Source organism: Astyanax mexicanus, chromosome 1 (genome assembly GCF_023375975.1).
Source record: "Astyanax mexicanus isolate ESR-SI-001 chromosome 1, AstMex3_surface, whole genome shotgun sequence".
Classification (NCBI taxonomy): Eukaryota; Metazoa; Chordata; class Actinopteri; order Characiformes; family Acestrorhamphidae; genus Astyanax; species Astyanax mexicanus.
In genome coordinates, this window is record NC_064408.1 from 92,395,394 (window position 1) to 92,416,370 (window position 20,977).

The 20,977-nt window shown below is 33.6% G+C and overlaps 3 protein-coding genes across 3 annotated transcripts; all 3 read left to right on the plus strand.

Annotated features, from left to right (window-relative positions):
• The first annotated feature begins 8,790 nt into the window (after positions 1 to 8,790).
• On the plus strand, positions 8,791 to 11,779 carry LOC125799325 (polycystic kidney disease 1 like 1-like). The gene is made up of 6 exons (XM_049475857.1): positions 8,791 to 8,898; positions 9,245 to 9,351; positions 9,886 to 10,102; positions 10,404 to 10,577; positions 11,040 to 11,156; positions 11,666 to 11,779. Exons 1-6 carry the CDS (start codon positions 8,791 to 8,793, stop codon positions 11,777 to 11,779), a joined length of 837 nt encoding a protein of 278 aa, XP_049331814.1.
• Positions 11,780 to 11,828: 49 nt separating this feature from the next.
• Positions 11,829 to 13,330, plus strand: LOC125806079 (polycystic kidney disease 1 like 1-like). The gene is made up of 4 exons (XM_049485664.1): positions 11,829 to 11,917; positions 12,519 to 12,702; positions 12,939 to 13,077; positions 13,188 to 13,330. Exons 1-4 carry the CDS (start codon positions 11,840 to 11,842, stop codon positions 13,282 to 13,284), a joined length of 498 nt encoding a protein of 165 aa, XP_049341621.1. The 5' UTR covers positions 11,829 to 11,839; the 3' UTR covers positions 13,285 to 13,330.
• A 28-nt stretch (positions 13,331 to 13,358) lies between these two features.
• On the plus strand, positions 13,359 to 20,746 carry LOC103029422 (polycystic kidney disease 1 like 1). The gene is made up of 11 exons (XM_049475900.1): positions 13,359 to 13,618; positions 14,192 to 14,310; positions 14,844 to 14,954; positions 15,047 to 15,170; positions 15,555 to 15,661; positions 16,296 to 16,530; positions 17,363 to 17,476; positions 17,563 to 17,703; positions 18,358 to 18,492; positions 19,045 to 19,176; positions 20,708 to 20,746. Exons 1-11 carry the CDS (start codon positions 13,427 to 13,429, stop codon positions 20,744 to 20,746), a joined length of 1,449 nt encoding a protein of 482 aa, XP_049331857.1. The 5' UTR covers positions 13,359 to 13,426.
• The last annotated feature ends 231 nt before the right edge of the window (positions 20,747 to 20,977 follow it).

A 20,977-nucleotide genomic window follows, 5' to 3' on the forward strand; every position in this document is an offset into this window, starting at 1 on the left:
AATTTTAAGTAAAATCTGCATTTAAGCCACACTCCTACCATTCATGCTAATTGTACTAGTACACATTCAGTCAAGTCTCAGCCACATAATATTTAAATTAAAGAAAAATATTTTTACTTTAAATTAATTGATGTTGTATTGGTTTTTTGTAAGAAAAACAAATCTGATCATTTTTAAACATACTTTTGAAAAGCATCACACACCTCACATGTGTCACATACATAATAAGACAGAATATACAAAAAAGGTATGTTGGTGTTAATGTATGAAGCAAATCCTTCCAGATGTAAACAATCTTAACAAATCTGCATTGATACACTGAAACATTGATACTTTTATTATGCCTGTGTTTGCAGATTATGAGTTTTTTCATTCTGGACTTGAGGAGGCTGATGCAGGGGAACCAGTTGGGCGACCCACAGGTAGAGACTTTATTTTAAACCTGAAAAGGGCTTTAACAGTCACAGTAGGAAGAGCTACACTATAGTTTTATTTTTTCAAGTTATTGTTGTGTTTTTTATTTCCAGGGCCCTTCAGCTCAGATGATGTAATTACTCATTTAAAAGAGCACGAGGGGGATAACCTGATTGACCCCAGCAGTGCCGGCCGTGTGCAGTCTGAGAAAAGCCTGCTGGACCTGGACAGAGAGCTTGTCCATCCTGTACTGTTTCAGTCTTTTACACTCACTGGTATTTATTTATTTATTTGCTTACCGACTTACTTAGTTACTCAATAAATGCAGCTACTTTGTGGTGCATCTATTACTGATAATAATTTCACATGCAAACACATCTCTAGAATCTGTATAAACTACATTAATCAATAAAATGTTAATTTTATTACTGCTGCCTATAAGGTTTAAACATTTAGTGTAAAACTTTCCTAAAAGAATAGAGGCTGTTATTTCACCAAATGGGGGCAAATGGCTTATTCCCATAATTTAAGAAGAACCTCATTCTACTTTTTTTTCAATATATTAGTTTAAACCAATGCATCATGCCTGCTCCATCATCTCCATTCTTCTTATTTTTCCTAACATTTTCTGTTTGGCCCATTTTTCATGTAATTAGACACACCTTTAAATTCCAAAGCAGAAGACCTTCTGTCCAATCACTTGCTACCATCCTATATATCAGGTCCCAGACCCATGTCTCTGCTGGATGTGTTTTGGTTTATTTCTTTGCTTGTTTTGTCTTTATGTCTATCTCAGGGATTTCCTCGTCTGTGATCATGTTTAAACCCAACATGCTGAAACCCAGAAGTCTTTACATGCTGGAAGTTTTAGCAAGTAAGTGCATCTGGATTGACTTTGGACTTCTACAGTTCATTATCAGAGATGTGTAATACTGTATATTGTGTAAAAAAAAAAAAAAACACGTATCTCCAAAACAGCAACTTTACAGGAGAGAGGAGACAGGAGTCGTCAGTGGAAGTCAATGAAAAACAGTTTATTTCAGGTCATGTTGGAGAATTTCTATTGGCCTGTTTATCAAGAAATTTTGAGAGAGTGTAAGAGTTTGTAAGACATTTTGTCTGTTTAAATTTTATAGTAAACCAAAAGCAACAAAACACTGATCAAGCTCTCTTGAAGGCTGTAATTAGATTGATCAGGTGGGATTGATTAGTACTATTATATACTAACCTGTCAAACCACACTATTAAGGTTAGTATATAGCACAGCTTATAGTTTTAGTATGTAGTGCACAACTGGGACGCAGCCATTGACTATACCTTAAAATTCCACATACAAATCACCTAATTTACTTTAATAAATGACTAAGTATAGCAGTGGAAGGAACAAATAATTTGATGTAAAATTCTGTATATTTTAGATATAATTCTTAACTTTTTTTATTTAACATATTGGGAAAAATATAAAACATTAATTAAACAATATTTGTACATGCCATTTTGCTGTCTTTTATCCTTTTTTCAGTATATTAAGACAATAAATAGCAGCTGAGTATATTTCTCAAAGTAATGTACTCATAAAAAGTAACAAAAAGCTGTTAATTGTTCTGTTCTGCTACAAAAACACTTAAGCAGAATCAAATCGAATTGAATAAAGCTGAATAAGTACAAAAATTGTAAGGCCCTGTTTCAGTCTGCTGAATGAACGTGGTGAGTTTTAAAGCATATCCCCTAATTTCTGCTGACAGGTGTTGATCAGGCTCTGCTGGGGAAAGCCCAGCTGTTCCTCAACACACACTCTGCTCCTGAGGGAATGGCCTGTCATGTGCAGCCGAGCACAGGCCTGGAGATACACACACACTTCAGCGTCTTCTGTACCTCTGGACAAGAGGTCTGCATTACATTTACATTACTTTTAGATATATTTTTTACTTTTACATTGATTTGGGCTCAACTTCAGTCCACAAAATGTGCCCAAGATGTGTGTTATCTGGACATTTATATAACGTGTAATCCTTGTTACTTTAAAAACATGATGTTCATGATGAGTCATTTTTTTCCCCTTAGGATCTATTGTATGAATACGGCTTTATTGTTGGAAACTCGACCAAAAGGTGTCTTTACATGGGCAGAGACAATCAGCACTACTTTAGCCTTCCAGCTGGAGACCCTTACAACAATTATGAAGGTAATCCAGAAATGAATTGTTTTTTTATTTTTGACTTACAAGAGTTGTGATAACACTGTATTGCATTTAATTTTACAATGCAATTTGTTTTATTGCAAATGTGTTTGATATGAAAGATTATTGTTTTGTATTAGATGTTTTGTGTTGGGTCTAGTTTGTTTGGTGCTTAATTAAACCTATTAAAGGAAAATTAGTAAAGTAAAATAACTTATTTTCAGTCACACTACACCAACATAGATTTTCTCATATACTGTAATTATCATATACATCTGGTGTCACACATATGCCTATGCATCTTTATATTTAAAATATTATTACCTTATACACTAAACAGTGCAATAATGTATGTACAGCATAAGTTATATGTCTACATTCTATATATTTGTATTGTTTGCATACATTGTTGCTTTTACCTGTATATCTATTGTCACTGTGATGTGACAATAAACCTGATTTAATCTGATTTAACATTTTAATAGCAAACTGTTGACTTTTGTCTATTCCAACACAGTAACCATCTACATAGAAATTCAGAATAGATTTGGATCATCTACCAAACCCTGTCCTGTTCCTGTAACAGTCTTGCCAATCTTCCAGAGAACATCATCCTCTAATCCAGATCAGGAGCTGTAAGTATCAGAAATCCTGTTTTACAGTAGAGCACTGAAAATGGATGAAAGCTCTGATTTACACAGTTCTTCACTCATTAGATTACCCCAAATTCAGTTAATCTTACAAGATATGTTTATTGTCTTATACGCTTTGGAGAAAAAAGACAAACTAAATTCAAGCTTCTCTGTATTCAAGCTTCTCTGCTCTTTTTTTAAGCAACATGCTTTTTTATATGTTTATTATGCAGACAACAGAAGTCTAACTTGTCTTGGTTGGTCATCTACAATTAGGGGAAAGTTATAACTATAGATAATAGGATTTTTATCTTTCTTTAAGAGTTATGGAATGTTTTTTTTTCCCAGGTTGCTGCATGGACTTGGTAATGTAACTAACCTGATGCTGATGAAGAGTAGCAGAGACCTCGTTAATTACGTCTCTCTCCTCACTGTGGTGTTGAACCGGCTGAGTTTGGATGTAGACTCTTCTGTGAAACTGCAGACTCACACGCGCAGTGCCCTCATTTCAGCAGTTTGTCAGCTGACTGTCACCAACCAGGTACTGGTCTGATCTTTGACCTCTGATAACATGTGATATTTTTCTCTATAGGAGCCTTAAAACCACTTTAGTACCAACCCTCTTACCTTCTTACTGAATATGATGGTCAACTGTAATTCACCTGCCTGATCCAACTAATTACTGTGTTCACAGATCCTTGATTGGCTGACTGGGGTTATATTTTGTAAGGAATAGTGCTACATTCATGTAATGCATCTAAACAAGCTCTGATGTTGTAATTTGTTGTAGTAGTAACGTTAAATTAAATTTAATGCACTAGTTTCCCAGTTAAGGTGACCTTTAAGCTTTTAATATGGCGGCAAAGACAAAAGAATAGTATATAATTCTATATTTTAACAGTGTAGCTGCTGTTAATGGTTGCTTGGACATAGTATTTCAATCTATAACCATGTGCATTTAACTTGCTATAGAACAATGTCCCTCAGACAACAAAGGATTTAAATGTGACATGCTCGCAATTTCTTTTAAGTAAGAAGAAGAATATTTTGACTAGCACATAAATCCAGCAATAATACCTGTAGGAAAGTAGCTTTCCAATGCCCCAGTAGTTTCGCTAAAAAGTGAACATTTATGTGTGATGTGTGGATGCAAGTGTGTCCAATATTAACCTCAAAGCAGGGGTGTAATATCTGGTAATATCTTCAAACAGCTGGTGTTTCTACAACATACTTGACATACATACTACTTCTTTCATTATTTGTCATTAGTCTTCAAACAAATGACTGCTCCCTTCTGCTTCATTGGGATTGAAAACTGTAGCCACACGTTTTAGTAAAGATAAACTATAAAATAGTCAGTGTGAAACTGCATGAATTGCAAAACTAGGGCCTGACAAACATTTAAATATTTGAACATTTCAAGGTTTAGTTGAGTCAGCAATAAATAATTGTTGAAAAGTGCTACCAAGTTGTTGTGCAAGATAATATTTTTTTACAGTGCACCTAAATCTAAAACTCTTTAAAACCTTTGACAATATAAAATTGTATATAAGGCTCATTCTTTTGTGATTTTCTGTTTTTAAAATAGGATTTTTTTTATATCATGTTGTAAAAAATATTCTACATTCTGTGGTGGAAACTTATTTTCTTTGTTTTTATAATAATTTTGTTCCTTACAGATTCTGTTCCTTGATATCCTCCTCATTCTTGCAGATCTTTTAAAAGTTTCCAATCAAGTGAGTAAAATGTGATTGCTTTTCCTGACCAAATAATATGTTGTAATCCCATCTTTCCAGAATAACAATGCTAATAATTTTCTATGGCAATGTCTTTTGTAGGTCACATTTGACAGCACCAAACTAGTCATAAAATACATTGATCATCTTTCATCAGACTCAGTAATGAAACACATGTTGGATGTGAATACAGTGAAAGATCTTTTGGTTGTCCTCTCACATATCCTGGAAGCTCCAATTCCTTCTTCCCGAGCAGGAATCCAGCTGACACGACATGTTCTTTACATCATCACTGACTCTGTGCTGGTAGGTGAAAGGCAGTGTATAATGGCATTTTAATTGTGCACACATATTGTATGCATTTATGTTGTAATAAATGGCCAAATTAAATTTAAAGTAATAATTTACATTTTATAAACATGCAAATATAGTCGTTCTGTGCAGCTTTACATTTTCAATTTCTCCAATATTCTAAAAAAAGCTTAAAAGCATTAAGGCTTGTATTTAACCCATTTTTGTTTAACCTTATCCCTTTCAGGTGTTTCTGCAGTCCAGAGAAGACCTTCACTTTAATGGAAACTTCTCCTTCATAATGCTTAGTGCTCAGCAGCATTACGGATCACCTGCAACAGTGAAAATTGTTAATATGGCCACAGTTCACTTACCTGATGTGCTTCACATGCACAATAAACAAGAGAATAACAATGATGAACAAAGCTCCTGCTTCATCTTTGTGCTCACATCATATAAGCAGAACCCGTATCACTGGAGCAGGACACCATTACAGGTAACCTACTGAACATAATCATCATTTTAGTGGCTGTTTTTGACTTTATCAGGCCACCATGTATGTAATGTGATATTTTACAGGTGGATGGAGACGTAGCTGACATAAAACTCTTCAACTGCACGACTAGAAGAGAGATCAAGAGGAGATACCTGTCCACTCCAGTCGTCATTGAGTTCCAGAAGCGCAAACATAAAAATGTACATTTTTTTTTATTGTATAATGTGATGTTTATAAGTTTGTATTCTTAGTTTATGCGTGAATAAACAATGTCAAAGGTAAACATGCCAATGTTGTTTCCCAGAGCAATGCCATTGAAGAACCGATTTTGGAAAACCTTCCAGTAGTACTTTTGGTCTCCTAAAAAATATACTTGGGTAAAAATCCTAAAATACCATTACTTAATTCATAGGTTCTATACTAAATTGTGGGTTATTCCTACAACATTTTCATACTCATTTGATCTAGACAAAATGTTTATTTAGGGAAGTAAATGTGGTTCTTCTCTGGCATTCTTTCAAAGTACCATTTTGGTACTTTTCAAAGACTGTGCTACATAACATAATTTTACACTGAAATCTGAATTACGTCCTTTTAAGATGAATGACACCATGAAGTTCACGCTCATTCGCTCAGAGGTGAACACACACCAATTCAACATCACACCTGAGCTCCTCCAGACAGCACTTCAGCTCAGAGTGGAGTTCATCAGACCAGTACATCGTGCATTTCCCATCACACTGCTCTTCAGGTCAGATAGTGCCTCCTTCATAGCCATCATCACAGCAATATACTGTATCTTGTTTTAACAGTGGTGCACTGATACTGAATATGAATTAAATAAATGCACTGATTCGCATAATAACTAACTTTTTAGTATTTAAAAAAATATTTTCAATATCCAGCTCTGGAAAAAGTGGAGACCACTTCACTGATTTTGCTATTTATAGGTATATGTTTGAGTAAAATGAACATTGTTGTTTTATTCTATAACCTACAGACAACATTTCTCCCAGATTCCAAATAAAAATATTGTAATTTAGAGCATTTATTTGCAGAAAATAAGAAATGGCTGAAATAACAAAAAAAGATAATATAAATAATGCAAAGAAAACAAGTTTATATTCATAAAGTTCAGAAATAGAGTTCAGAAATCATTTTTTGGCAGAATAACCCTGGTTTTTAATCACAGTTTTCATGTATCTTGTCATATTCCCCTCCACCAGTCTTACACACTGCTTTTGGATAACTTTATGCCACTACTGGTGCAAAAATACAAGCAGTTCAGCTTGGTTTGATGGCTTGTGATCATCCATCTTTCTCTTAAATATATACCAGGTATATATAGGTTTTCAATTTGGTAAAATCAAAGAAACTCATTGTTTTTAAGTGGTATCTTATTTTTTTTCCAGAGCTGTATATGCAAAGTTAACATGGAAACTCTAAATTCAATACAGTTCTATTCATGACACATCAGTAGAAGAGCCTATATTAGCCCCATAAAAAAATCATTTATTCAACACATCTTTTTAAAAAAAAATCAATTCTGAACAATATCAGTACATTTACCCTTTTATTGGCTAATCAATTTATAAATGTTATATGTAATATACAATTATGTATTCTATTATGTGTATTTTTTGTTAGTGCACATTTAAAATGACATTCTTTCGTCACAGGATGCATAAGAGACCAACACCTACCGTGCACCACACACAGAAAGTGTATCGTTGGAATGGACAAAAGGCACAGATCTTCTTACCACCTTCATCTCTTAAAGGTTTGATTAGGTTTTGCTTAGATTCGACTCTGGATTTTATGCAGGATACACACATACTGGCCACTTTTGATACATTTAGCCTGTGTTTACACTTATTGTGCACTTTAACAGGGTATTTATTAGGCAATCAGTGGGCACTGGAGAAAAAGACAAAAAAGAAAAATCTATCTATCTAATAAAGTGGCAGATAAAAATGTAATTTGATTTAAGTATTGGATACTAATCATTCTATTTTGTTTATTGTTTTCTGGCAGATGCTGGGACTGGTTATTTGATGCTCCTTAATGCAGACTACAATACAATTCCTATAAATAAATACACAGCTCATGCAGTGAATTACACACTGAGCATTGATTCTATTCAGTGTTTGGCCTGGGATGGGATGAGAGAGTGGAGGCCTGATGGCTGTTCTGTTCTCCAGGCGTTTACATCAACCAGGATTAACTGCAGGTACAGTGGGCACCTTTACACTTTTGCATATACGAATCATATACAGCTCTGGAAAAAAGAAGAAACCACTTAAAAATTATGTGTTTCTTTGATTTGACCAAATTAAAAGAACCTCTGGAATAAAATCAAGAGGAAGATTGATGATCACAAACCATCAAACCAAGCTGAACTGCTTGAACTTTTGCACCAGGAGTGGCATAAAGTTATCCAAAAGCAGTGTGTAAGACTGGTGGAGAAGAACATACCAAGATGCATGAAAACTATAATTAAAACCCAGGGTTATTTCACCAAATATTGATTTCTGAACTATATACCTATAAATAGCAAAATCAAAGAAATTTATTCAGAAACTGAAGTGGTCTTTTATAAATAACATTCATTTTAATGATTTTTCCAACATATATGTACATTTAAAATATGAGAATTTGCATTAGGTCATTAATGGTTTACTTTTTAATTTTTATTTGAGTCCAGCAGCTGTAGTTACTGTATTAGTACTTAGAAAAAACAACATTTGTTGACTGAGGAAATTTGATGTGTTGACCTTTCAGCTGTAATCACCTGACCTCATTCACTGCTATACATCAGACTATCCACAGCACCTACAGTTTTACCAACGTCACTGAGTTCACAAGGTAATGTTGAAACATTGAATCTACATTTACCCTCAGTGGATTACTTGCATGGGCCTGATTCTAATGGTGGCATATTCTATTGTGTTTTCAGCAATGATGACAGCCTGACAGTATGTATTTTTATAGCAGTGTCTGTGGCTGTTTATGCTGTGCTGTGGGTCTTTTGTAAACGTGCTGATGTCCGTACGGAGACGAGTTCAGGATCGTTCCTCCTACCAGATAATGATCCTGCAGACCAGTTCCTGTATTCTGTTACCATCCACACAGGCCTCAGGTCCAGAGCCAGTATGACAGCAAAGGTAACAGTGCTCCTTATTTCATGTAAGATGTTATTTAGTGAAATGTATTAGTTTAAAAATATTGAATATATGTGTTAGTAAAGTAGAATAGTAGGGGTTAGTAGAACTTTAAGTGGTTCTTCAAAGTGAAACTGTGCAGGGTTAACGGGTTTCCCAACAATATCCATTGGAAGAATCTCAATAAGTTAATCTACTTATACTTTTAACAGTACAGTGAGTAACCGGCTGACTGTATTGTGAACTTTGTGCTTCCACTCACTTTATTAGAATGCACTGTATTTCTACTTTACTAATCAAAAATAACCTTATTCTTTCTATTTTATTTGTTTCAGGTGTACATAATGTTGTATGGTGAGAGTGGAGTTTCCCAGACCAGAGAACTTAGCAGTTCTGACCACAAACTCTTCACCTCCAATTCCACAAACACTTTTATTCTCAGGTAAAATCATTTTGATTTTAGACCAGCAAACTTCAATTTCTATCTATAGCAGTGCATTTTCTTCTTCTTCTTCTTCTTCTTCTTCTTCTTCTTCTTCTTCTTCTTCTTCTTCTTCTTTTTCTTCTTTCATTATACTTGAAATATGCTTTTGTGGACATAATCTCTGATATTTCACGAGTTCCGAGTTCTGATTCTAGGAAGATTTCCACTGCATCATAATCTCTATGTTTCACTATAAATTTTATGATAGTTTTGGAGCGCTTAATTTTATTATTATTTTTTTTTTGTGTGTGTGAAATACATTAAACATCCAAGTGTAATTTTGAGAAATATTTACACATCAGTGGTATATGACAATAAAAACAATACTTTGTCTACTTTCTTAAAATTTTAACATTGGACATACCATAAGATTCTTATTTTGCTACATAATGATCTACACATCCTTTATTTCAAAATATAGTGAATTTCAGCTGAATCACAATTTTTGTCACCCTTTCTCTTGCTAACTGTGCTGCCTGTTCACTCTCATAGCACACCCTGGAGTCTGGGCCGGGTATGGCAGGTGTATCTATGGCATGACAGTTCAGGCTTCTCTCCCAGCTGGTTTCTGAGCCATGTGCAGGTGAAGGATCTGCTGCAGGGCTGCAGCTGGATCTTTCAGGCTCAGTGCTGGCTGGCTGTGGATGAAGGAGATGGGCAGGTGGAGAGGAGGCTGCGGATTTTAGAGAAAACACTACTGTTTAGAGAGGTAACCGGCAGCAAAGGGGAATCACTTGAATCTTATTGGCATTATTTTTTTATTCTTATATTACGCAAAAAAAAAAAAAATTGTATTACATTTTCACTTTATTTATATAATTATATGTTATATCTTAATTCAAGCTTAAAAAATTAGACATTTATTAATGCATTATTTAATAATTAAATTTAAGTGATTACATTTAGATCAGTGTTTGTATGCTTTCAAATGTTTTTAATATACAGCATCAGTTTAATTTTGTACTAAAATTTGTGTATAATAGATTTTTTTGTGTTCTCTTTGGGTTCAGTGTCTGTATCTGAAGCTGGAGAAGTTTTTACAGGATTTTCACCCTTGGCTGTCTGTCTACAGTCGTCCATCTCACAGCACACATACACACATTCAGCGCTTGAGTGTGTGTTATCTGCTGCTACAGGCTTACATGTGTGCTAACGCAGTGCTCATATATCAGCAGGAAGAGCAGGTGAAATTATTACCATAATGAGTATTTATTTGCTGTGTGTCCAGTTTATCAGTCCAATAGAGTCATTTGAATCTAGAATAAGTATGTATGTAGTGTGTGTAGTTCTAAAAGTGTGATAGTTGTAATTATGGGATTATTTTACTCCAGTATGAATCTGCAATCTGCAGTTGCTGCATAAGAGAGTTAGTCAAATTCTGAAGATGTAAATCCAAGTATGAATCTGTATATGCGTGTTTTTTACAGTGTTGTAATTATCATTTTAAAGTGATTTCAGTACAGTATGAATCTGCTCCTACTGTAATCGACATTTTAACTGATTATTGAGTGTAATTATTCAATTCCAAAGATGCTAACAGTGAATAATGGGCGAGTCTATTGCGGATGTTTTAAATGGGCCATACTTACAGGTTCGTTTACTGTGTTTTGTCACTCATGTGTTGTTCTCTTTCATTCTGATGTCAGTACTCCTCAGAGCTGGGCCTGATTGGTGTGTCGCTGGTGTCTGTGGGAACAGGGCTGTGTGCTTTAATACTGCTGCCAGTAGGGAGTCTGATATCCTACCTGTTCCGCATCAGCAAGGTTAGAAGTTCAAAGCTGCCTCATCAGACATCTGATACACTCACCAGATTTTAACCCCTTCAAGGGTCCCCTTATAACGTTAACACATTTTTAACTAAAATTAATGAATACTAAAAATAATGAATACTAAATAACTAACAGTGCTTACCCAATCATTCTTACTAGATTCTGAATGAGTAATAGTTAATACTGAATTATTTAAAGTAAGGGCTAAACAATTCATAATAGTTAAGAAAAAAAATCATATTTGATACTAAATCATTTACAGTGCTTACTATAAAATTAAATAATTAATATATTTAATTTTTAATTGTAGTTAATGAACTAGTTAGGGTAGCAGTTTAGGGTGGAACCTCTAATTCGTAACAACTGAATAAGGACCCTGAGCTTTCATACAGTGTGAACAATCATGTAAAAGAATGCTCTGCCATATTTTCATATAGTATCACTATAGTATGAAATGACTGTACTTTTTTCTTGTTTCTTGTTCTTGTTTGTCTTATTTATAGCTGAACAATAATGGCAGTAATTCAGGAGATCAGTATAAGTTCAGATTGCCTTATATCTACTCTGTTGAAGGTATTTGGGCACAACATCTACATCTACACTTAATATTATTTTAGTTATTTCTGTAGCAGGTTAATAATAAATATTATTTTCTCACAGAACATCATGATGCCCTGATGTCAAGAGGAAGAGTATCTGAATCAAACCTTTCGTACAGTTCTTCATCCTGGTCACAGAACAGAGGGAAATGTGAGGTAAGCTGACAGAAAAACAAAGTATAGGTTACTCAAGGCAGTGCACTATGCCATGGTTAAGCTTAAATTAGACCATGTTAACTGCAGCACACAGCCACAAGTGTATTGCTGATTGCTAACAAATATTTAGTAAAATAATTATTATATTAAACTTAGATACTTGCATGTTTACATTATGAAATAATGATGTTGGTTAATGTATTGTCCCTGTAATTTACATGTACAGTACTGTGCAAAAGTTTTATGCACCTGAACAAATTACATTAAATCATTTATCTTAGCAATACAAGTGTTTTTGCCTGAAAAAAAGCACCACATATAATTTAAACAGATGCAAAAAAACATAAATACAGTAAAAAGTAACAAGAATGTCACATTATATATATATATATATATATATATATATAGGTCAAAGGCAACCAATGCAGTCTATGGCTATGGTTGGCAAGTAGCAAAACAACTGAAGATTATCCCATTTTTTTAGTAATAGCATAGCCACTATAAGTACAGTATGTGTATTGGGTAAAGTAATGGGTTGCTGAGTTTTTTCTAACATAGAAAATAATCATTAATATAAATATCATTATCCTGTATCCTACAGCAAGGTATTCAAGATAGGAAGGACACTCGTGATTCTGTGTCTGGAACCTGCAACAGACTGAAGCCTACTGACTCCATATCTTGTATTGAAGTTATTGAAGAACACTTCCCTGAGCACGAAGAGAAATTCCAAGACCAAAACCTCAAACACAGCCAGTGTGATCTCCAGTCAAGATCATCTGAAGGTTATTTTACTCATTATAAAGCAGACTAAAGCCCTATTGGAGTTGGCTGGGATTTTCTTGAAGGTCATGTAAATGATTATTTAACTGTGATGTTCACCTGGCATGAACCTGAGGTGTTTATAGTTAATTTTAATCCAGTATAAAGCTGCTGTATGTGTAGTGTTTGCAAATTAGCATTATAATAGTTTAATATTAGTGGATAATTTTGTATACATATTTTCATTCTGTCTTTGCAGTGAAAAAATCCTCTCTAAACCATCAGATTTGCAGTCGCAGGAGCAACACTATACAAGTGTACTGCTACCACATGACATGGGTTCTTTGGCTGTTTTTGTGTCTTGTGTTCATGATCATCACTGGAACTCTGAGCTTAAAGTAGGTCTTTAATATTAGTAATTTTATATGATATTTTGTATTTTAAATAAATTGCTAAAACTTTACCGAATATGTAATGTAATGTAAAGTATAAATGCTTTCTTCAACAGATTCAACTCTACCAAAAATCTTCTCTGGATTCAGTCAGTATTTTTCTCACTTATTTTCTGTGGATTTGTGGTGCATCCAGCAATGGTAAGTCTTTAGATTATAAAGGCCCACACTTCATACTGTGTGGTTTTTATTGAAAATTGAATTGAAATTGAATTGTTTTTCAGTTGTAGCACATTTTATTGTGGAAAGAATAAGAATTGAATTGTAATGGCTCAATAAAACGGGGTTAATTTCCATGTTGCAGATTCTTTTCACTGCAGTCTGTACATCTCTGTGGCGTGGACAGCAGGATTGTTTCTTTCAAAGCTCCAATGTTGATGAGCCCATCACTGAGCTGCTGAAATATAACCAGCAGAGTGAACTGTGTTTCAATACACATCTCAAATCCTCCACCCATCATCAGCCTGAGATCACACATTTTGAGAAAGTAAAGAGCACTGTCATCTGTCATCCTGTCACGTAGGACTGTCATTGAACATATAGTAGCACCACAACATTAAATACAAGCTTATTGAATTTGTAGAATAGTTTAATTATTATTGCTTTTATTTTTGTTGATTACAAAATGCATTTTATTCTAATGTGTCTGATTATAATTGAATCTGATCCTGAAACGTACTTCTATAACAGAAAATCAGTGTTCTCTAAAATTAACCCTCTATGGCATAGTGTTGCTTGTTTTGATTCTTTCAATGTGTTCTTTATTATTGTGGCTTTATTGTTATTTTCTTACTAAAACAGTGTTTTTTAAAGTTTTGTCTCAGGGCAACATTATGCAACATTATGCAAGCAATCATGGCAATGAATGGTTCTTATTTTTTGATGAATACATCAACAGGGATCCCCAAGCTCTCAAAAAAATAAGCATTTATTTTTTCTCTCAACAAATATGAAAATCATGCTATAGAGGTTTAAAAGAAAACATGTTCATTTATTTGCATGTGTTTGTAACATGATAACATGATAAGTCACGCAGTCACAGTGTTGTGTTGATTGACAGGTGCTGGTGGCTCGTCAGAGAGCAAGATACTTGCGGCTTGCTCGCCCTCCGACTTTGGCAGAGAGAAAATGTTTGAAGAATCAAATTAAAAGGAGGACACTCATTAACAAAGCAATCAGGTCTTAATCTTTTTCCTTTATCAATAAAAGTAATGTATTTAGAAATACAATAATACAAACATTAGTTAAACCTGCTACCTTATTCCATTCAACCATTTTATATACGTTTTTTAAAATGTATTCTGCATACTGAATAGTTCATAGTAGGAAATAAATAAATTATAAAACGAATTGAATCATTTACAGCAGTTTCAATAATTCATAGTATATACTAATGTATAGCTAGCACTAAATTATTTGCTGTGTCTAAATATTTTCTATATTTATTATAAATATAACTTATAGTAAATAATTTATTGTAGCATCTAAATAATTCACAGTTGATTGCCTATATTAAATACATTATAGTTGATACTTAACAATTCATAGCAGACACTGAGAAGTAAAAATAGATACAGAATAATCTAAATAATAATACGTACCCAAAATGTACAATACTTTGTGATATGTATTAGATCTAGACTATCAAAAACTGTACAATCAGTCTAGGGTCCAGGGGATTCATTCAGATTTTAATTATTTTTTTTCTACAGGAAAATGGTGTTATTCATGGTCACCTTGTTAATTGCTGGCTTTATAGCTTATGGAAAGTCTTCCACTGGTGCCACTCATCTGAATCAAGTTGTCAGAACTTGGTTTTCCAGGTAAATGGTGCAAATTTTAAAACAAATATATAAACTTCATAAATTTCTGTTGAATAAGAAATTATACACATAATACTTTGTTGAAATTTTAGGGATTTGTACCGACCACTTTACTCAACTCAAAAACCGGACACCTGGTGGAACTGGACCGAAAACACTCTTCTATATGGACTTTATCAAAATAATAATATGTCATATAATGGGATAGAAAACAATGTAAGATTTAATAATGAATGTTAAATCTTCTTTTTTTATTTCTGTATAATTCTGATTAATAGAATCTACTGCTAAAGTTAATTTGCACTTATGCTCTTATATTAACAGGTGAAGTCTTTTAGAGGAACATATTCCTTAATTGGAGAGCCAGTCATAAGAAATATGGGACATTCAAACTCATCATGTCAGGTACATATTTAGTCATTGTCATTGTGACTCACTCTGAAGAGCTTATTTAAAAACATTACCAGCAAAATTCGTAATGATTTGAATAGACCTATATTGGTTTTCCACACGCTGATACTGATAGATCTCACTGTTTTAACTGAATCATTATTTTCAGCAGGATGTATAAAATATATCATAAAATGTATTTCCTTTTAGACTGCCCAGATGTTCAGATTTTCAGAAATCATCCACAGACCAAGTCTGTGTGGAAAGTTTGGGTGTTATAAAGGAGAAGAATTTCACTTCTACGTGGGAAAAAACAGGTTAGAAATGCATTGTGAATTTTGCATATACAGCTCTGGAAAAATAAGGAGACAACTTATAAAGTATGAGTGGAATATAATCAAGAGGGAGATGGATGATCACAGTCATAAAACCAATCTGAACTACTTGGAGTGGCATAAAGTTATCCAAAAGCAGTGTGTAAGACCGGTGGAGGAGAAAATGCCAAGATGCATGAAAACTGTGATTAAAGGTTATTCCACCAAGTATTGATTTCTGAACTCTTAAAACGTTATGAATATGAACTTGTTTTCTTTGCATTATTTGAGGTCTGAAAGCTCTGCATCTTTTTTGTTATTTCAGCCATTTCTCATTTTCTGCAAATAAATGCTCTAATTGACAATATTTTTATTTGGAATTTGGGAGAAATGTTGTCCATAGTTTATAGAATAAGTAGGAAAATCAGAGAAACTGATTCAGAAACAGAAGTGGTCTTATATTTTTTCCCCAGAGCTATATTTTTTCTATTTGCACTCTGGGTTTGTCTCTCTTCTGCAGGTAACCTTCAGTGTATAGTCATTCCCCCATGCTACCTTTGCCTATGTATTTAATTGTAGTATAAATTGTGATCCTGACTGGTATTTTTGTGTCCATTATTTTGTTCTCATGCTGCAGATCTGAAATGTCCAACAAACTTCAGAAGCTGAAAGCTACAAACTGGGTGGATGCCAACACCAAGGCCATGATGGTTCAGTTTACCCTATACAGCCCACCCTATAACCTCTTCACTACGGTCAGTGTGCTTGGAGAGCGAACACCCATAGCAGCTGTTCAGCCTTCAGTCTTCATTCACTCCACAAGACTTTACGGTTTGGACACTGCCCTTGATTACTGGCTTATGGCTGCAGAGGTAGGAAACCATGTCTGCTTCTTATCTTATCTACTAAATCACATGACATTATATAGTTAGTTCCGTGGTTAGGCTGATAGTAGTTGCTTTCATTTCAAAGGTTAGATTAGATACTAGAGCTGGCAGCGAGTTTGTATTATTTCTAATCTGAAACAATGGCATTTTACATAAACAGTGAAAATGATCTCATTTTAATATTGAATTAATAACAGTGTTAATTGCAACTTATTTTATCACAAGCTGTCACATAGTAAAAGTAAACAAGTTCATATTCATAAATCAATATTTGGTGGAGTAACCCTGGTTTAATCACACTTTCCATGTATCTTGGCATGTTCTCCTCCACCAGTCTTACACACTGCTTTTGGATAACTTTATGCCACTCCTGGTGCAAAAATTCAAGCAGTTCAGCTTGGTTTGATGGCTTGTGATCATCCATCTTCCTCTTGATTATAGTCCAGAGATTTTTAATTTGAAAAAAATCAAAGAAACTCCAGAGATGTATATATTTCCGCACAGCTACATCAGTTCAAGTATTTTTAATGATTAAAATTTAATTTTATTAATCTTAAGAATAATATAATAAAAAAAAAAAATATATATATATATATATATATATATATATATATATATATATATATATATATATATATATATATATATATATATATATATATATATATTATATCTGCTTATTTAGAAATGCTCATTTTGATGTCAAAAATTTTATTAATTTAGAAATGTCACGTAACTTTAAAACAAAACTTTTTAGTCAAATGGAAAACAAGTCTGGTTATTTTAATTATTTAACTGTTTCCCTCCCGACCCCCAGCTTCTCTTCCTCCTCCTCACTCTACTTCAGTTATACGTCCAGTTGTGTGCTCTCACTCAGAGAGGATGGCTCTATTGGGTAAATCTGTGGAATTGGCTGGAGGTGAGGGCACACGTATGTTACTTTGTCCTTTTTTCATGTTTCATGTTGCATGTTAACAGCTCAGTAACTACATGAATCTGTCTATTATTTTCTTGCAGATGATGACTCTCCTGATCAGTGTTTTAGGCTTTATCTGTACCGTGTACCACTTCACACTTAGAACAGCTGTGGTTGACCATCTGCAGAGGGAGGATTTTAAGAAATTTGTTGACATCAGTTCCGCATCGTCTTGGGAGCAGGTAATTTAAGTAATTTAAATTACTTAAGTACAGATAAATAATCAAAATGAACAAAAACATTTATTGCTGACACCATTAGGAACCTCTACAGTAAAGAATGCAGAGACATTTGGCATGTTGTGTTGCACATTATAGACTACGTCTGTATATGTATTCATTACATATTGCCCACATCAATTTACATTTTGGAATATTTATTGCCTCTGGAAATTAAAGGTTACCAGAAGCAAAAAATATTCCAAAATGTAAATTGATATGGAATTATTTTTTACTTTACAGGAAACAAGCAGATAAATCTTTTGAATTTTTATTGTATGTCAATGTAAAATTATTACATTCCAATTAATTTAGAGCATTTATACTGTTCTGTTTTTTATGCAGTTTTTGCACAATATAAAAAAACATTCTAAATTATGTCAAAAAGTAAAAAACAGCAAAACAGATATACAACATATATTTTTGTACTAACATGTATACACCATTACCTTAATTTAAAATGAGAAAAGTTGCCTCTTTAAGTGACACCAATAGAGCACTGAGCTAATGTAAGTTCTGTCTCTATAATCTGTCAGTGTTGAGAACAGAAAGTGTTGTAGTATGGTAATGTTTAGGGCATAGTTTGGGGTGTCTGAGATGTTTTTGTGTCTTTCACAGATCTCTCGCTCACTTTATGGTGTTCTGGTGTTCCTTCTCCTTATGAAGAGTTGCTTTGTGCTGAGCATTAATGAAGCAATGCCTGCTGCGGTATCTGCAATGTCGATGATTTTCTCCAACCTGCTCTGGCCACTGGTATTTACAAAATTAACTAAATTTTGGGAGGAGGAGGGGGACTGGCTTTCTGCTATAAGCAGCTGTCTGAGCATCCCAAAGTTCTCTCACCTCCTCTTCAGTCTCAACTTCATAATTACAAGCTAATGACATGATCCAACTAACAAAAATGTACAATAACTTTATTTTTGTGCTGCATTGAACACTTTTACTCCATGTTTATAGATAACAGTGTATTGCAATAGTGTTTTAATAACATAAACACATAAGCAAATGGGTTAGAGATTAAAGAACAACTCTATGTGGATTAAGGCAAATGTGTGGTAATTTAGGCATATAGTCAGTGCCATAAAAATAATGATTTATAAGCTTTACTTGCTTGTTAGCTTCATTTGCATTGTAGCTCCAATGTTATCATAAAGAAGAAAATCTTAACATGTTCTGGTTTATTCACTACATTGGACATTTGGTGTATATTATCTCCGATGCTTCAATCAGCATTTTGCTATATTTTGTGTACTGTGGGTGTGTAATGATATTACAGTCTCATCTGTTTTTTTCCTGTTGTTTCAGATAGCTGGTTTGATTCTCGTCATTGCCTTCTCCTGCATGGGGAACCTTTTTTTTCATTCAGACTTCCATGTCTTCAGTAGTTTACCAAGATCTATGTACTGGATTACCTCTCACTGTTTGCGTCTGGGAAAGGTCAGATACCTCTGTGGGTCTGATCCTAAAACACCAGCATCATGGACACTCTGTGCCTATGGAGTTTTACTGTACACAGTGTCTGTTGCATTAAAAGCGATGGTATGTGTAACATTATTACCATCCTTTTATAACAGTAAGAACTCCCAAAACAAGCTTAACTTAACTTCAAAAAAGTTGGAATGCTCTGTAAAATGTAAATATATATATAAATATATTTATATATATATATATATATATATATATATATATATATATATATATATATATATATATATATATATATATATAAATGAAAATAGAACGCAATGATTTTCAAATCTAATATATCCATATTTTTTTCACAAAATAACATAGAACTCATATTAAATATTGAAAGTTTTACCATTAAATAAAAAACTCAATGGCAGGAACACATCTAAAAGAATTACAGTGGGAGATTTGAAATAAAAAGAGCATTTAGAGAGGCAGATCTTCCCAGAAGCAAAAAAACTTCACCACCAATGGATATCCCACCATTTACAATACATAATATCAATGTGTAATGTGGCTAGCTCTACACTGTAAAAAATTTCCTTGTAAAATTACAGTAAAATACTGGCAGCAGGGTTTCCAGCTCTTTACTGTAATTTTTACGGTTTCTGTCCTGTATTCTGAATAACAGTTTCTTACTGTTTTATTCAAAACATGCAAAGCCCGTGAATTTGACAAAATACAGTAAAATACTGGCAGCAATGTGCTGTATTCTAAATTACAAATTAAGCTAAATTGAATAAACACAAAAACAGCATTAAATATGTTATAGTACATTTTTTTATTAAACAAAATGACAATATAATAACAACCTCAGAGCAGATACACTCAGTGAGTTATATAAACAATCTGTCCATCAAACCCCTCTCATTCTCAAGCTCAAAAAAGTAAGAATAAAAAAAAATTGTTGTTTTCTGGTAAAGGCTAGTTAAAATAAACTAAAATGTTTCTTTAAAAAAAAATGCAAAAAATGAGTGTGTGAACATTTAAATGAAATCCCACTGAAAGTTCATGAGATGTTTTAGGAGTGTGGAGACACGAGGATTGACTGCCTGAGATTTCTTGTAGACAATTTTGCCTGTCTTCTTTGAGACCACCTTGCCCCGGATCGTCTTTGAACCCCTCTCTAGGTTTATCCCAATGAAGCGTCTGGAGATACAGCAGTATAAAATAGCATTCAGTTGGTGACTTTTAGAGTGATTCAGGAAATTAAGCATGCACAAGAAGAAAATGACAGATATAAGAACAAACTCTGAATGAACTTCAAAGTACAAGAGGCCTCCTCCTGGTACTGCAAATTGAACACATAGTACATTGCAAACAAAGTTGCAAACCTGGTCAAGAATGTAGGTAGGATGCCCTCACAAATGACATGACCCTCAAAACTAAGCTCCTTTCCTTGTTTGTATTTGCCAAGAGTGGCATTTCCTTTGTTCTCCTTCCTGCCTTTTTTTCTACACCTCTTTTAAGATCATTTATTTTTCCACCTGTTTTCCAGTCAAACAAGTTCCACAAGCAGACCCTTTTATTTCACTAAAAGAAAGTGCAAGCTAAATAATAGTAAAGCACATTCATAATGATTAATCAAATAAACAACAAAATATAAACATATCTGCATAAACATATATAAATAAAATATCCAACACTTCCCTCTCCTGTAACATTTACACCACATTTTGTATTTAAATAAAATTAGTAAAACTCATTTTTTCATTCTTTTTTTTATACAGTTTTGATTAATTTGGTAATTTGGTAAAATTAGTCAAAC

Excerpts from the sequence above, each read along its gene's own strand:
- LOC125799325 (XM_049475857.1), top strand. The coding sequence starts at position 8,791 with ATGTCCGTACGGAGACGAGTTCAGGATCGTTCCTCCTACCAGATAATG. Across the intron at positions 8,899-9,244 it reads AGGCCTCAGGTCCAGAGCCA|GTGTACATAATGTTGTATGG; the intron begins GTATGACAGCAA and ends TATTTGTTTCAG. Across the intron at positions 11,157-11,665 it reads ACCTGTTCCGCATCAGCAAG|CTGAACAATAATGGCAGTAA; the intron begins GTTAGAAGTTCA and ends TCTTATTTATAG.
- LOC125806079 (XM_049485664.1), top strand. The coding sequence starts at position 11,840 with ATGTCAAGAGGAAGAGTATCTGAATCAAACCTTTCGTACAGTTCTTCA. Across the intron at positions 11,918-12,518 it reads AGAACAGAGGGAAATGTGAG|CAAGGTATTCAAGATAGGAA; the intron begins GTAAGCTGACAG and ends TGTATCCTACAG. Across the intron at positions 12,703-12,938 it reads CCAGTCAAGATCATCTGAAG|TGAAAAAATCCTCTCTAAAC; the intron begins GTTATTTTACTC and ends CTGTCTTTGCAG.
- LOC103029422 (XM_049475900.1), top strand. The coding sequence starts at position 13,427 with ATGTTGCAGATTCTTTTCACTGCAGTCTGTACATCTCTGTGGCGTGGA. Across the intron at positions 14,311-14,843 it reads CTCATTAACAAAGCAATCAG|GAAAATGGTGTTATTCATGG; the intron begins GTCTTAATCTTT and ends TTTTTTCTACAG. Across the intron at positions 16,531-17,362 it reads ACTGGCTTATGGCTGCAGAG|CTTCTCTTCCTCCTCCTCAC; the intron begins GTAGGAAACCAT and ends CCCGACCCCCAG.